Source organism: Moschus berezovskii, chromosome 5 (assembly GCF_049115385.1).
Source record: "Moschus berezovskii isolate FMDL1 chromosome 5, NW_MosBer_1.0, whole genome shotgun sequence".
Lineage (NCBI taxonomy): Eukaryota > Metazoa > Chordata > Mammalia > Artiodactyla > Moschidae > Moschus > Moschus berezovskii.
The window spans coordinates 95,388,744-95,405,888 of NC_142464.1; the positions used below are offsets into that span (position 1 = coordinate 95,388,744).

The 17,145-nt window shown below is 39.7% G+C and overlaps 1 protein-coding gene across 1 annotated transcript; it reads left to right on the forward strand.

The window, feature by feature from the left end:
- The first annotated feature begins 319 nt into the window (after positions 1 to 319).
- On the forward strand, positions 320 to 8,198 carry ENAM (enamelin). Its single transcript, XM_055434899.2, has 2 exons — positions 320 to 388; positions 5,215 to 8,198. The coding sequence occupies exons 1-2, from the start codon at positions 320 to 322 to the stop codon at positions 8,056 to 8,058; spliced, it is 2,913 nt and encodes a 970-aa protein (XP_055290874.2). The 3' UTR covers positions 8,059 to 8,198.
- Positions 8,199 to 17,145: the final 8,947 nt, after the last annotated feature.

The window sequence follows — 17,145 nt, forward strand, 5'->3', positions numbered from 1 at the left end:
TCTCTCTTTATCTCTGTGTGTGTGTGTGTGTGTGTGTGTGTGTGTGTGTGTGTGTGTGTTGGTTATGGGATAGGACGACTGCTAGGAGATGCAGCCACACATGGTATCTGAGTAACATAACCAAGGATCCAGTTAAGGTCTTTGAATTTACCAGAATTCATTGATGGTTAGGTCACAATTATTAATAGCTAGACTGTAAGAGCAAATGACTCAGAAACTAAAAGCCAGCAACAGTGCTAACGCTGACAAACTATTTTTAAAACATCTTGGTGTTTACAATCAAATGGCAGCATAAAAAGTGGTCTTCTCTGTGTTCATTATGTTTTTCACCTTTCAGAGGATGCCACCAGGTTTTGGACATCCACCAGGTAGCAATGAAGAAGGTGGGGTAAGTACAAGTAAAGCTACATTCTTCACTGCGTATTACATTCTGAAAGTCTCTGCTTTTTTTATCCCTATCTAACAAGAAAGTTAAAATCCAACACATGAATCTGTAGCTCGAGCACCCAAGATTTTTTTAAAGGCAAACTAACCAAGTAACCTAAAATAAATCATGTATCATTTCTCCTCTACATGTATTGAAACCAATCTCTCTCTTTCTCCCCCTCTCTCTCTCTGCCCGCTCTCCGAAAAGCAAGCCTAATAACTTTTGCTCAAGGATGATCTAGACTGTGAACAGTGATGGAACAACTAGTCAACAGGAATGAAGAAAAATTACCTTAGAATGTTATACTCAGAAGGGAATTAAGTGATCATCTAATACTCTCATTGTACAAATAAATTGAAGCTTTGTTGCTGTTCTTCAGTCACTCAGTTGTGTCTGACTCTTTGCGATGCCATGGACTGTAGCATGCCAGGCTTCCCTGTTCTTCACCAACTTCTGGAGCTTGCTCAAACTCATGTCCATCAAGTTGGTGATGCCATCCAACCATCTCATCCTCTGTCGTCCCCTTCTCCTCCAGCCTTCAGTCATTCCCAGCATCAGAGTCTTTTCTAATGAGCTGGCTCTTTGCATCAGGCGGCCAAAGTACTGGAGTTTCAGCTTCAGCATCAGTCCTTCCAATGAATATTCAGGATTGATTTTCTTTAGGATTGACTGGTTTGATCTCCTTGCAGTCTAAGAGACTCTCAAGACTCTTCTCCAACACCACAGTTCAAAAGCATCAATTCTTTGGCACTCAGCTTTCTTGATGGTTCAGCCCTCACATCCATACATGACTACTGGAAAAACCATAGCTTTTACTAGATGGACCTCTGACGGCAAAGTAATATCTCTGCTTTTTTTTTTTTTCTTTTAACCTTTCAAGTTTATTTATTTACTTTTCCATGGACCATTTTAAAAGCCTTTTTTGAACTTCTTACAGTGTTGCTTCTGTTCTAGGTTTTGGTTTACTTGGGCAGTGGGATCTTAGCTCTTTGATGAGGGATTAGAAACTGCATCCCTTGAGTTGAAGGCAAAGTCTTCCAGGGAAGTTCCAAGCTTCCAGTCTCTGCTTTTTAATATGCTGTCTAGGTTTGTCACAGCTTTTTGTCCAAGGAGCAACTGACTTTTAAATTCATGGATGTAGTCACCATCTGCAGTGATTTTGGAGCCCAAGAAAATAAAGTCTCTCACTGTTTCCAATGTTTCCCCATCTATTTGCCATGAAGTGATGGAACTGGATGCCATGATCTTCATTTTTTGAATGTTGAGCTTTAAGCCAACTTTATCACTCTCCTCTTTCACCTTCATCAAGAGGCTCTTTAGTTCTTCTTCTCTTTCTGCCATAACGGTGGTGTTATCTGCATATCTGAGGTTATCGATATTTCCTGGAAATCTTGATTCCAGCTTGTGCTTCATCAAGCCCAGAATTTCACATGATATACTCTGGATATAAGTTCAATAAGCAGGATGACATTATACAGCCTTGATGTACTCCTTTCCTAGTTTGGAACCAGTTCATTGTTCCATGTCTGGTTCTAACTGTTGCTTCTTGACCTGTATACAGGTTTCTCAGGAGTTATGTAAGGTGGTCTGGTATTCCCATCTTTTTAAGAATTTTCCAGTTTGTTGTGATATACACAAAGGTTTTAGTGTAGTCAATGAAGTAGATGTTTTCTGGAATTCTCTTGCTTTTTCGATGATCCAGCGGATGTTGGCAATTTGATCTCTGGTTGCTCTGTCTTTTCTAAAACCAGCTTGAATATCTGGAAGTTCACGGTTCACATATTGTTGAAGCCTGGCTTGGAGAATTTTGAGCATTACTTTACCAGCGTGTGAGATGAGTGCAATTGTGCGGTACTTTGAGTATTCTTTGGCATTGCCTTTCTTTGAGATTGGAATGAAAACTGACCTTTTCCAGTCCTGTGGCCACTGTGAGTTTTCCACATTTGCTGGCATATTGAGTATAGCACTTTCACAGCATCATCTTTTAGGATTTGAAATAGCTCAACTGGAATTCCATCACCTCCACTAGCTTTGTTCGTAGTGATGCTTCCTAAGGCCCACTTGACTTCACATTCCAGGATGTCTGGCTCTAGATGAGTGATCACACCATCGTGGTTATCTGGGTCATTAAGATCTCTTTTGTATAGTTCTTCTGTGTATTTTTGACACCTTTTCTTAATATCTTCTGCTTCTGCTAGGTCCAGACCAGTTCTGTCCTTTATTGTGCCCATCTTTGCATGAAATGTTTCCTTGGTATCTCTAATTTTCTTGAGGAGATCTCTAGTCTTTCCTACTCTATTGTTTTCCTCTATTTCTTTGCATTAATTACTTATGAAGGTTTTCTTATCTCTCCTTTCTATTCTTTGAAAATCTGCATCAGATGGGTATATCTTTCCTTTTTTCCTTTGCCTTTCACTTCTCTTTTCTCCAGCTATTTGTAAAGCCTCCTCAGACAACCATTTTGCCTTTCTGTGTTTTTCTTGGGGATGGTTTTGATCATCGCCTCCTATATAATGTTACAAACCACTGTCCACAGTTCTTCAGGCACTCTATATGATCTAAACCCTTGAATCTATTTGTCACTTCCACTGTATAATTATGGAGGATTTGATTAGGTCACACCTGAATTTTCTAGTGGTTTTCCCTATTTTCTTCTATTTAAGTCTGAATTTGACAATAAGGCGTTCATGATCTCAGCCACAGTCAGCTCCCAGTCTTGTTTTTGCTGACTGTATAGAGCTTCTCCATCTTCAGGTGCAAAGAATATAATCAATCTGATCTTGGTATTGACCATCTGGTGATGTCCATGTGTCGTAGTGCTGTCTCTCTTGTGTTGCTGGAAGAGGGTGTTTGCTATGACCAGTGCATTCTCTTGGCAAAACTCCGTTAGCCTTTGCCCTGCTTCATTTTGAACTCCAAGGCCAAACTTGCCTGTTACTCCAGGCATCTCTTGACTTCCTACTTTTGCAATCTAGTCCCCTATGATGAAAAGGACATCTTTTTTTTTTTGGTGTTAATTCTAGAAGGTCATGTAGGTCTTCATAGAACCTGTGTTATTATGAGCATTGAGTAAGGTAACATATATAAAACTCAGTGCCTAGTACTTAGTAAGTGCCTGACAAGTGTTTTATATATACACATAAAACTATATTATATAGTATACTGCTCAATATAATAATATATAACATTTAAGTGCCTGACCTCACTTGATGCTTATGATAATCTATGAGGTAGATATTATCTTATTATTTCCCTTTTACAAATGAATAAACTGAGGTTAGTGCAGAGTCATACTATTAGGACTGGTCGAATAGGGATTTTTAACCTATATTTGTCTAGAGCCCCACTCTTTAGCACTATGGTTTGTATGTTACACTATGAGTTTAGAGTTTAATCTAAAGGAGATCAATCCTGGGTGTTCATTGGAAGGACTGATGCTAAAGCTGAAACTCCAATACTTTGGCCACCTCATGCGAAGAGTTGACTCACTGGAAAAAACTCTGATGCTGGGAAAGGTTGGGGGTGGGAGGAGAAGGGGACGACAGAGAATGAGATGGCTGGATGGCATCACCAACTCTGTGGACATGAGTTTGAGTGAACTCCGGGAGTTGGTGATGGACAGGGAGGCCTGGCGTGCTGTGATTCACGGGGTCGTGAAGAGTCAGACACGACTGAGCGACTGAACTGAACTGAACTGAACTGAAGGGCAACTTCAGTTAATATTTGAGGAAAGTGACAGAACTTTCCCAAACACCCACTCCCAACCTCTACTACTCTGATGGCAATTGAGAGGCAAGATCAGAGGAAAGTAAAATTATATCCAGAGTAACCAGTGAGAAACTTGTTGCAATAGCACAGGGGTATTGGGGATAAAGCGGGTGGGGCAAAGGCAAAGGTTTAGATTTTATAGATTTGGTCATTAACTGTCTAGGGGAAACAGAGTGGAAACTTGGGAAACTGAGTTGTTGTTTGTTGTTTAGTCACTAAGTCATGTTCAACTCCTTCACAACCCTATGGACTGAAGCCTTCCAGGCTCCTCTGTCCATGGGAGTTCCCAGGCAAGAAAAGTGGAGTGGGTTGCTATTTCCTTCTCCAGGGATCGAACCTGATCGAAATTCTGGATCCAGGGATTGAAACTGATCTCCTACTTGGCAGACATATTCGTTACTAGCTGAGCCACCAGGGAAGCTCAGATTTTATAGATTTGGTTATTAATTGGGGGAAACAGAGTGGAAACTTAGGAAATTGAGTAGATAGTGGTGAATGCTGATTACATATAGAACACTGGAGAATGAGGTATGGGGGAAATGATGTCTAGTCTGAGTACATACAGTTAGAGGTATTCATAAGATCTTTAGTGTAGCAGTCTTGCTGTCTCAACCTCAGGAGAGAGTCATGCACCAGAATTACGGCTTTATGAGTCACTGGCATGTATCTATATTGAAAAACTGGCCGGCAATAGATTGCTCAAAGCAGGTGTGTTCAATGAAAACAGAATAAGGTGGATAGAGGATGGATTTCTTAAAAACAAACAAACACAAAAAAAAACTTAGATTTAGAATCTAGGCCTAAGAAGAGAAAACTAAGTACCGCTCAGAAAGTAAGAGTACCAGAAGGGAGAAAGGTAATGAAACCAAGAAAGAATCAAATTCCAAGAAAGAAAGCATAGACAGTGGTGATTTTAAAAGTAGATCACTAATAGATTTTTCTATTCCTTCAAAAAAATTCCAAGCAGCACCACACTGGGAAACAGAGAGTAATTATTAATTTCCATCTTCTTCCTACAGAACCCTTTCTTTGGATATTTTGGATATCATGGATTTGGGGGCCGTCCTCCTTATTATTCAGAAGAGATGTTTGAAGATTATGAAAAACCAAAAGAAGAAGATCCTCCTAAAACAGAGACTCCAGCCACTGATCCTTCGGTTAATTCAACAGGTCCTGAGACTAACTCTACCCAGCCAAATGCACCCAGTCCCAGAGCGGGTCAAGGCGGAAATGACACCAGCCCAACAGGAAACAATGGTCAGGGACCTAACACTGTGAGCAACCCTACAGTTCAAAACAACCCTGTAGTAAATGTTTCCGGCCAAGGAGTTCCAAGAAGTCAAACTCCATGGAGACCAAGTCAGACAAATATTCATGAAAATTATCCACATCCTAACATGCGAAATTTTCCTGCAGGAAGACAATGGCGTCCTACTGGTACCTCTATGGGGCATAGACGTAATGGGCCTTTTTACCGAAATCAACAAATTCAAAGGGGTCCTCGGTGGAACTCTTTTCTATTGGAAGGCAAACAAGCAATTCATCCAGGATATCCAATATATCGCAGAGCTTATGCCTCCACCGCAAGGGGCAATTATCCCAATTATGCAGGAAATCCAGCAAATTTCAGAAGAAAGCCTGAGGGGCCCAGTCAACAACCTGCGGGAACCATTGCCCCTCTGGCTCCCAAACATGGTATTACTGGCCACAGTGAAAACATCCAAAATCCAAAAGAGAAGCCAGTAAGTCAAAAAGAAAGAATAGTCATTCCTACAAGGGATCCAAATGGCCCCTGGAGAAACTCTCAAGACTATGGAGTTAGTAAATCAAACTATAAACTGCCTCACCCTGAGGGTAACATTCTAGTCCCAAATTTTAATTCTATTGATCAACGTGAAAACTCTTATTACCCCAGAGGCGATTCTAGAGGAACCCCAAATTCTAATGGACAAACCCAAAGCCAGAATTTGCCCAAAGGGATTATTTTAGAACCAAGAAGAATCCCATATGAATCAGAAATTAATCAGCCAGAAATAAAGCACAGTACACATCAGCCTGTGTACCCTGAAGGATCTCCTTCCCCTGCAAGGGAACATTTTCCTTCTGGAAGAAATACTTGGAACCAACAAGAAATCTCTCCACCTTTTAAGGAAGATCCTGGAAGGAAGGAAGAACACTTACCTCATCCTTCCCATGGCTCTAGAGGACACATTTACTACCCTGACTACAACCCCTATGACCGCAGGGAAAACCCACCATACCTTAGAAGTAATACCTGGGATGAAAGAAATGATCCTCCCAATACAATGGGGCAGCCTGAAAATCCACACTATTCCATGAATACTCCAGATCCAAAAGAGACAATCCCTTATAATGAAGAAGACCCAATTGATCCAACTGGAGATGAATCTTTCCCAGGACAAACAAGATGGGGTGTGGAGGAGTCGAACTTTAAGAGAGCCCCAACAGCTAGGTATGAAGGCAAGCAATATACCTCAAACCAACCAAAGGAATTCTCTCCCTATTCCTTAGATAATCTATCAAAACCCAGGGAGTATTTTCCTTATGGTGAATTTTACCCCTGGAGCCCAGATGAGAATTTTCCATCATATAATACCGCTCCCACTATACCACTGCTTGTGGAGAACAGGGGCTATTATCCTAATAATGGTGTTAGACAAGAAGAAAACACTATATTTCCTTCTTGGAATTCCTGGGACCACATGGTTCAAGTCCAAGGGCAGAAAAATAGAAGGCCATATTTTACCAGAACTTTCTGGGGTCAGCCAATGAATCTACCCAAAGCTCCTGCTAGTCCACCATACCACAAGGAGAACCAGCCCTATTTCAGAAACTCCCCAACCGGGCTTCATAAAAATCCAACATGGCATGAAGGTGATAATCTGAATTATGGCATGCAAATCACTAGGCTAAATTCACCAGAGGGAGAACATTTGGCTTTTCCAGACTTAACTCCTCCAAATTACCCAGGAAGTCAAAAAGAAACACGTCTATTTCACCTAAGCCAGAGAGGCCCTTGCTGTGCTGGTGGCTCCACAGGGCCCAAGGACAATCCACTTGCTCTACAAGACTACACTCTATCTTTTGGTCTTGCACCAGGGGAAAACCAAGACACCAGCCCTCTCTATACAAAAGACAGTCATACTAAGCATGAAAGACATACTATTTCCTCAACAAGCATCCTACCTAGCCAAAGAAACAGCTCAGAGAAAAGACTGCCTGGAGAAAATCAAAACCCAAGTCCTTTCAGAGACGACGTGTCCACTCTGAGGAGGAACACACCATGTTCTATAAATAATCAATTGAGCCAAAGGGGAATTAGGCCCCTTCCTGAAGCCAGTTCCCTTCAATCAAAGAATATACCTTGCCTCAAAAGTGATCTTGGAGGAGATGGAAACCATGTTTTGGAACAAACATTTGAAGGCAACCAGCTCAATGAAAGACCTGTTGATCTTACTCCTGAGCAGCTTGTTATGGATACACCTGAACAAGGTCCCAAGCCAGAAGGAATTCCAAGTGAAGTGCAAGGAAATGAGGGCAAAAGGCAGCAACAAAGACCATCTACCATCCTAAAATTACCATGTTTTGACTCCAAATTAACAAAGTATTACACTTCCAGCACTGGGACTCCATCTAGTCTTGGAAGGCAAGGCTCATTTGATGGGGATCCAATTATGCCTACTGAAATTCCTAACTCACTGGCTGAGTTAGCCACTAGGGCACAGTTTCAGAATAGAAATGTAGACCCACTTAATGCAGATGATCACACTCCATTTGATCCTCTTCAAGTAGGGACCAATCCACAGGACCAGGTTCAAGACTGCTTACTACTTCAGGCCTAGGAATCATCTCCAGCAAGTATTCTATGGGGAAGGAAAATACCTGCTATTCTACAGTGGTTTCCAGACATTTTCTCCCCCAAGACTTGATTAAGTATCTTACCTTCTTGACAATCCTTAAGTTTTTCCCCACTCCAGCACAGGAGGCTGGGCCTCTGGGGTTTGCTAGATTCAGTATTGTCACTAATTAGCACAGACTTTTTAAAAAAAAAAGGAAGGCTCTGACCACCATTGCCCTGAAACTTGGAATCCACTTGTCTGGATTAGTTTCTTTGTGCTTGCTGATTCTTCCTTTTCCTCTCAAAGTTCCATACTTGCAAAATTGTCTGCATTTGCAAGACAGAAAAGCAGATGAACTTGCCATTTTATGTATGGAGATCTATACATCAATATAATCCTAATGCACTGTACTTTTTTACTACCTTGTGTGGGTCTTTTTCCTGGTTAATATTCTCTTTTGGAATTTTTCTTCCACTACCTCTTTCTTCACCTTTATCATTTCCTTTTTTAATCTTCCTTCTTTATTTCTATCAACCACTCTGTGTTTGGCTTTTTATTTTTCCTTCCCCATCTTTCACTCTCTCTTTTTATGTACTAAGATACCTTTAACTATCACTAGTCTTTCTATCCAATTTCTCAGTTTTGTCTTCTCTTCTTCTCAGCTTTCTGTTCTGTTTCCCAGCACATCACGTGTCAACCTCTTTCTTCTCTGACTCCTTTCTTCCTTTCATCTTTTTATCTGCTGTGTCATTTGCATAACTTAAGACTGCATGCACATTTCACTCCCTCCTTGTGTTTCCTCTAAATTCCGTACTGATTTTTTTCTTGGCCCAGCCTAACCACCACTGCAGAACACATTTTGGAAATAGTAGACACTGATACCTATTTTTATTTTTAATTTGCGTATGGTCTTTACCAAGTAGACACAGCTCAGTGAGAGGAACACATTCAAACAGAAGAATAAGGGAAAAGAGGATATTTACCCAGACCTAGTAGCCTGGGGACAAGACTTCGGATGGTAAAGAGGGAAGGACTCCCTCTCCTCAATTGAGCATCCAGATAAAAAAGTAGGACTTGCCATACCCCATCATCAACTCATAATCTGCAGGATCTAGAGACTATCCTTAGGGTAACACTGCTCTAACAAGACAAACACCCAAAGGTTAATTTCCTTAGTAGTACAGTATAAGTGGAACTACCAGTGTATTCTACTACTAACATAGATATTCTTCATGCCCGGGTAGAAGTATTCACAGACACATTCTCTTTGTATCTTGATTAAATAGTGTAAATTATTTTGTGAAGTGGATATTTCTATATTGCCTTGCTTAGAATACATCTAGGTATTTTGTTTTGTTTTTATTAATGGCACTTTGGCCTACTCTCTGTATATTCCTTCCCAGAGAGAAAGAATTCTCCAAATTATCCAGAAAGTTACCTGTTGGCTCTTAGGAGTTTATTAGGAGAAAGTTTCCTGGGACAGATTTCATGAGAAGATCTCAGACACTTGCGAAAATATGTTGAAAACTTCCTGAGAAAAGGAATCTTTCCCTTTGAGTCTTCTCGAGTCCCTGGCACAGTGTCTTGCACATAGTAGATAGTCAATAAATATTTATTGATTGGTTTTTAAACAGCTTTGAAAGCTCCCATGAAAATACCACAGCAAGTTTGTCCTGTGGGTACACCAAGTGGGATGCTAAATGAGCCGCCACACTCCTTAGCTTTATATACTCAGCAACATTTGCATTGTAGAATCTCAGGGTTTAGAGGTAGATTATCTAGGCCAATCCACTAGGTGCTTAAATCCACCAGCACCACCACCAGATTTTAATCACATGTTGAAAAATTATTAACTTATTCTATAGAAAACTGTCTCTCAAGAATTATCCTCATCAAAATAAAACTACATTGTTATGTTTCACTACTTCTTTTCAAATGACTTCTTTAATCTAGACATGAATACTTCCGCTGTAAAACACTCATTCACTTCAGTATTTCCTCAAAATGCATAGATCATATATATATATATTTTGGCAGATATGTTGACTGATCTTTATCTGTGAGGCACCACAGCTTTATCATCTGAGACCTCTGTAATGTAAAATGTAAAAGCACAGTGGAACAAAACCATCTACTGAATTTGAGAGTGCAGAGTGAGAAAAGGGGGGAGGGAACATCTCTGTGGAAGACGACTCTTCATCTCACCACCATCATCACCACTACCGCAGGTATTCTTCCACAAACCCGGACACCAGGGCTGAGTTTCTTACAGTAGAGAAATTATTTTGTGTGCCCTTGCTAAGCAAAAAATCAGCTCTAAGATGAAGGTGCACACACTGGGGATGGCAGGTCTTGAAAGTGACCCCCTCTTGTCTTGAGTGCCCCCATCCCACAACCATGGCCCAATTTCTGTGCTGAGTTCCTATGTCTAGTGGTCGTCACCTACTGATTCTAAAATAACTAGATATATCCTGGTGATGACTCACTGATAAGAAGAAAATAATATCTGAGGATAACAAACATAGGAAATAATTCAGCAAGGCTAACAAACACTTGCCTTATAAGCTTTTCTGTCTCACAGCCTAAAATAGATTTCTCTAGGGGTACCTGGGCGCTGAGCCAGTTGGCCAGAGGAAGACATATATGTTTTTTACTTTGAGCAAAAAGCAAAATAGGATGATGAAATATAGGGTCGAACCACCTTTTAAACCTCAGCCTAGTAGCCATTATCACAGAGATTATTCCCTGGCTTTTTGGATTCCCTGAACTAACATCAGTCTTAACTTTACACATCTTAAAAGAAATTTACAAGATATGACATGTGAGTTACTTTTATCGTTTGTTTTGACATGTCTCTGGCCTCACTTAACTGGTCTCCCTCTGTCATGACCCTGAGGACCGTAAAGAAGATTCACCTTGCCCTCAGGAAACCAAACTTTATTTCTAAAAACCCAAAAGGGAACTAGAATTAAAGGACTTGAAATCAACAGCTGTCTCTCCTTCACAAAACCTCAAAGGTTTCACTGTGACTCAGGCCTAGTATCTAGCTAAAACTCAGAAGAACTGTACTTGGTAGAAAATAGGTAATCATCATTTTATAGTGAGTTATAGTTCTTGGTTTGTCCACCTATTCTTCCATGTCTCTGCACCTAATCCCTAGCCCAAAAACATCAGTCACTGGATCTTCTTCTCTTTGAATTCACCACGAATAAACAGGGAACAAACAGAATACCATGCTGATGGAGCAGAACTCTTCAAATAAAGGAACAAGGAGGAAACTAAGCTGTTGGTCAACACAGATATAACTGTGAAACAGATGAAGCTGCCCTCAGTGCCCCATCACCTCCCTAATCAAAGATCCTCTGCCATCATAGCGCTCCGTGTCATCTCCCTTAGGACACACATCCTCCATGTCTGTGCTGCATCAAAATGGGGCAGTAATTTCCTCTGCACTTAATCAAGCAACCGTGCCTCATTCCTTTCTGCACTTATAAAGCAGGTATTTGCTGTGGTTAACCTGGCAAAAACATTCCTTCTCCAGTGCTAGTTAATATGTAGTCATTCCCTTTAAGAGTGAGTCAAATCACGGCATATTTGGAGGATACTGGTAGGAAACTTTGTTTGGTCAGGATCTTGTCAGCCCCTCAGCTATTAAACCATGTTGGCAACTGCCTCCTTTACCTAGGATTCAAGCTGCTTTTGACAGTGTCGCATGATACCCCAGAGTTTCTTAGGCATTAAAGTACACATGGGTCTTTTTAAAATGCAGGGTTGATTCTGTGATCTGGAGTGGGGCCTGCAGTTCTGTATTATGAAAATACTCCCAGGTGATAATAAATCAGCCAGTTGGTATCAATAGATCAAAGTTGGAGTGGCGAAGTCCTAGGCTATTTCCTATAATTAAGGGATAACTGAACACTCACCAGAAAAGAAACAGAAAGGTGTTGATCACTGAAAAAATGGAATATTACCAATTTGAGGGGGTTTGTATAAAAGAAGCACGCAAGTGACAGGCTCGATAAGAGAACACAAAGAAAGAGGGGCAGGCCAATCCTGTCTCTACTCCTACAAGTATGTTATGCTTCTTCCTGTCTCTTTGCTTGGCTCATGTAGTTCTATTCTAAAAAGTTCTACTTCTATCCATGAAGGCCCTATTCCATTCATACTACATCTCCTCCAAGATTAACCAGCCCTAAACTCCCCAGCTTCCCTTAAGGCTCACAGCACATAGTTTTTTATATTTAATCCCGCACTATTTTATATCATGTGCTGGTTTTTCCGTTAGTTCTACCTATAGAAGAGAGACAGTGAGACTCAGTTCTTATTCATCTCATGTAACTATCCCTCACAATAACTGGCATTTTGCTGAGCACAGAGCAGATGCTAAATAAATGTTACTTTTCCTTTACATGTAAATGGATAGAAATTTAGAATTTCCCAAATTTTAATGTTATTGATTTAAAATAACAATTTTTCTAATTACCAAAATACATTCTCATCATAGACTATTTGGCAAATAATGAAAAGGTAAACAAATAAAAATAACACATAATATCACTACCCAATGTTAATATTTTGGCATATTTTCTCTTTTATATGTATATGGGAGGGAAGATTTTGAAGTAATTATTTCATGAATTAGCCGACATTTCCCTCTTGACATTATGCAAGAAATTTCCATACAATTAAAAATATTTAAAGCTTCATTTTTGTTGTCTGTAAAATATTCTGAAGTGTATACTATATTATCATTCCCTTCAATGATGGACTTAAAGTTTCTTATGAATTTTCACTATAATAAATAACGTTGTGATAAATATCTTTATGCCTCTTTGTCCATATTTCTGGTTACTTCCTCAGAAGTGGAATTAATGGAGGAAATGATCTGGAAAATGTATTTTAGACATAACAAACTGAAAGAGAGCATTGGCTTTGGAGCCTCACAGTCTGGATCCAATTATCAGTTCTCCATGTACTATTTGTCAAACTTTAATAAAATCACTTTATCTCTTTGCATCTTAGTTTCATGATTTGTAAATGAAGAGAGTACTTATTTCACAAGGCACTTACAAGGATTAAATGAAATGTAATAAAATGCATGTGCACTGTATTTCATAAATCAACCACTAGGTGGAGATGAAGGTTTATATTAATAATTCTAACGGAGTAGTTCTAAAGCAATTCCCAGGCAGCAGCAGCATTTGGGAAGTTTCTGCACCCTCTAATTTCTCCTGTGGTATCTGAGAACTGCTTGATCAGCATCCCTGAGAGTGGGGCTCAATGATCTGTCCTAAGGAGTTCTCCAGGTGAGTCTCACACACACTAAAGTTTGAGAATGACTGAATTAATACACGTCCACATTTTTCTCTGATTTGTTGCCTGGGCAGAGAAAAGCCAAAAGACAATTAACACACAATACCAACTAGAATTTACAGAAGGTTAGTGAGTGCTATATAAAGCTGTGCTTGCTGCTGCTGCTGCTAAGTCACTTCAGTCGTGTCCGACTCTGTGTGACCCCATAGACGGAAGCCCACCAGGCTCCCCCGTCCCTGGGATTCTCCAGGCAAGAACACTGGAGTGGGTTGCCATTTCCTTCTCCAATGTGTGAAAGTGAAAAGTGAAAGTGAAGTCACTCAGTCGTGTCCGACCCTTAGCGACCCCACGGACTGCAGCCTACCAGGCTCCTCCATCCATGGGATTTTCTAGGCAATAGTACTGGAGTGGCTTGCGATTGCCTTCTCTGATATACAATGGCATATATCCTTATTTTTATAAGACAGTTACTTTATGAGATATTTTATGACAGAGCTATTTTTACTTCCATTTTTCAACCTTATATGGAATAAACTTGACCATTAGTGACTTATCATTATTCCCTAAGTACTCTAAGCATACAGTACTCTAAGCTAGGCCATGGATTTACCCACTATATTACACTGCCACCCCCAAAGCCTTAGTATTCTTGCCACACTCAATCATCAATGACTGGGAGCAGCCCATGGAACCTCATACAAAGGCAAAGACAAAGCAGAGGTTCCATTCACAGCTGTTTCCTCTGCCTTGACTCCTTAGGAATTCCTGCTAAATTTCTCACTTAAACGTATGAATGAAACTACCAGACAGCATATTTAAAAGCAGAGACATCACTTTGCCGACAAAAGTCCATATAGTAAAAGCTATTGTTTTTCCAGTAGTCACATGCAGATGTGAAAAGGTCAGTTTTCATTCCAATCTCAAAGAAGAGCAATGCCAAAGAATATTCAAACTACTGCACAATTCCACTCATTTCACATGCTAGCAAAGTAATGCTCAAAATTCCCTAAATCAGGCTTCAACAACACATGAATCAAGAACTTCCAGATGTTCAAGCTGAATTTAAAAAAGCCAGAGGAACCAGAAATCAAATTGCCAACATCCACTGGATCATAGAAAAAGCAAGAAAATTCCAGAAAAACATCTACTTCTGCTTCATTGACTAGACTAAAGCCTTTGACTGTGTGGTCACAACAAACTGGAAAATTTTTAAAGAGACAGGAATACCATACCACCTTACCTGCCTCCTATATGCAGGAGAAAAGGAACAGTTAAAACCAGACATGGAACAACAGACTGGTTCCAAACTGCAAAAGGAGTATGTCAAGGCTGTATATTATCACCCTGCTTATTTAACTCATATGCAGAGTACATCAAGCGAAATGCTGGACTGGATGAAGTACAAGTTGGACTCAAGATTGCCGGGAAAAATGTCAATAATCTCACATATGCAGATGACACCACCCTTGTGGCAGAAAGGGAAGAACTAAAGAGCCTTGATGAAGGTGAAACAGGAGAGTGAAAAAGTTGGCTTAAAACTCAACATTCAAAAAACCTTTAAAGATCATAGCATCTGGTCCCATCACTTCATGGCAAATAGATGGAGAAACAATGGAAACAGTGAGAGACTTTATTTTCTTGGGCTCCAAAATTACTGCAGATGGTGACTGCAGCCACGAAATTAAGATGCTTGCTCCTTGGAAGAAAAACTATGACCAACCTAGACAGCATATTAAAAAGCAGAGACATTACTTTGCCAACAAAGGTCCATCTAGTCAAAGCTATAGTTTTCCTGTAGTCACGTGAGACGTGGACCATCGATAAGGCTGAATGCCAAAGAATTGATGCTTTTGAGCTGTGGTGTTGGAGAAAACGCTTGAGAGTCGCTTGTACTGCAAGGAGATCAAACCAGTCAATCCTAAAGGGAATCAATCCTGAATATTCATTAGAAGGACTTAGGCTGAAGCTGAAACTCCAATACTTTGGCCACCTGATGTGAAGAGCCAACTCATTAGAAAAGACCCTGATGCTGGGAAAGATTCAGGGCAGGAGGAGAAGCGGTTGGCAGAAGATGAGATGGTTGGATGGCATCACCAATTGAATGGACATGAGTTTGAGCAAACTCCAAGAGATAGTGAAGGACAGGGAAGCCTGGTGTGCTGCAGTCCATGGGGTCGCAAAGAGTTGGACACAACTGAGCAACTAAACACAAACAGAAAAGGCTTTAATCACTTTTCAGTAGCTCTCATTTAAGAGTCACCAACTACTCTAGATTTATACTGAATGAGTTATTTCTTAATAAAGCACCGAGCCTAGTGCCTAGCAGTTGGCATAAGTGTGAAATTGTTATTAATATGATAATCCTAGAGTATAATTAAATTTCACAAAGAAAGATTTCCAGTCAGCATTTAATGAGGCAATTATACTGGCACAGAGATCTCTTCTATAAGAATCTTCAACATGGCACCAAAAACTTTTTCTGTTGGGTATGCAGAGAAACTAAGGCCAAGATGGAAAAAAAACAGAGAAGCCTCTTCAGAAACAGTCTTCCTCTAAAAGTTCACATCATAAGGAAAAAAAAAAACTGTAACTATATGAGGTGATGGATGTTAACTAAACTTATCATGGTAACCATTTCACAATAGGTTAAGTATGTGAAGTCCTTCTGTTGTACACCTTAAACCTTATACCTCAATAAAAATAGGGGAGAAGTCTCCCATAAATTCTTAGAACATTTTTAAACCTATTTCTTTGTTTCATGCAATTCTGCCAAGTGACTTGTCTTTTTTCCTCATCTAAGCTGTACTCATATTCATTCATTCAACAAATATCTATTGAGCTCCATTACACACCAGACACCCTTCCACCCTTCCCAGTGCTGGGGACATACCAATGGGCAAAATAAAAGTGGCTGTCTTTGTGGAGCATATGCAGTTGTTAGGGGAGACAGCATAAACATAATATATAAGTAAATTATGTAGTCTGCCAGAGGGTGATAAGTACATGGGGTGGAATAAACCAAGATAAGGGAATGGGATTTGCAAATTTTTTAAAGTGATCAGGATGAATTTCAAGGAGAAAATCATTACCTAAATGAACTGGGATCTAACTGAACAGAGTTCTATAAAGTGAGTGGTGATAGTGACTATCACAGCTCAATCACCAAAAATCTAGCAGAGTTCCCTGCATGTGATAAATAATCAATAATTGCTTGATGATTAAATAAAGTTCAAGGTCTTATCTAAAACAACATACCAAATTGAAGACTGGAAAAGAATGATTTGTCTTTTGCATGTCAAAACTATGATTCCTACTGAAGCACCAGTGTCAGAGCCTTATCCCTAAAAGAAAACACTAATCAGTATGAGCACAGTGGAAGTTATTAAAAATGACTATTACCCTTGGGGGTAAAAAAGAAAACATAACAATGTCTCTTCAAGAAACTGATTTTACTAATCAGCCTCTCATCATTTTAAACTCAGAGTCAGCATTTACTTTCCACAGTACCCTTATACATTTATGCCAATTGGTCTTGACTTTCTGCCATAAAGTTTATGTGCCATGATAAACATATTTGTCAGAAGGGACTTTGTCTTTTTATTTAATTTTAGGTATAAAATGACAAAGCTATCTCAAACATCATGTTTGAAATTAGTGATTAATGCATAATTAGATCAAACTTACAATCTGTTTCTCATTAATAAATGATATTTTAACTTACATACAGCAAAGTTAACACAAGCAAACTTTTTTCCAATAAATTATTTCACACATGTA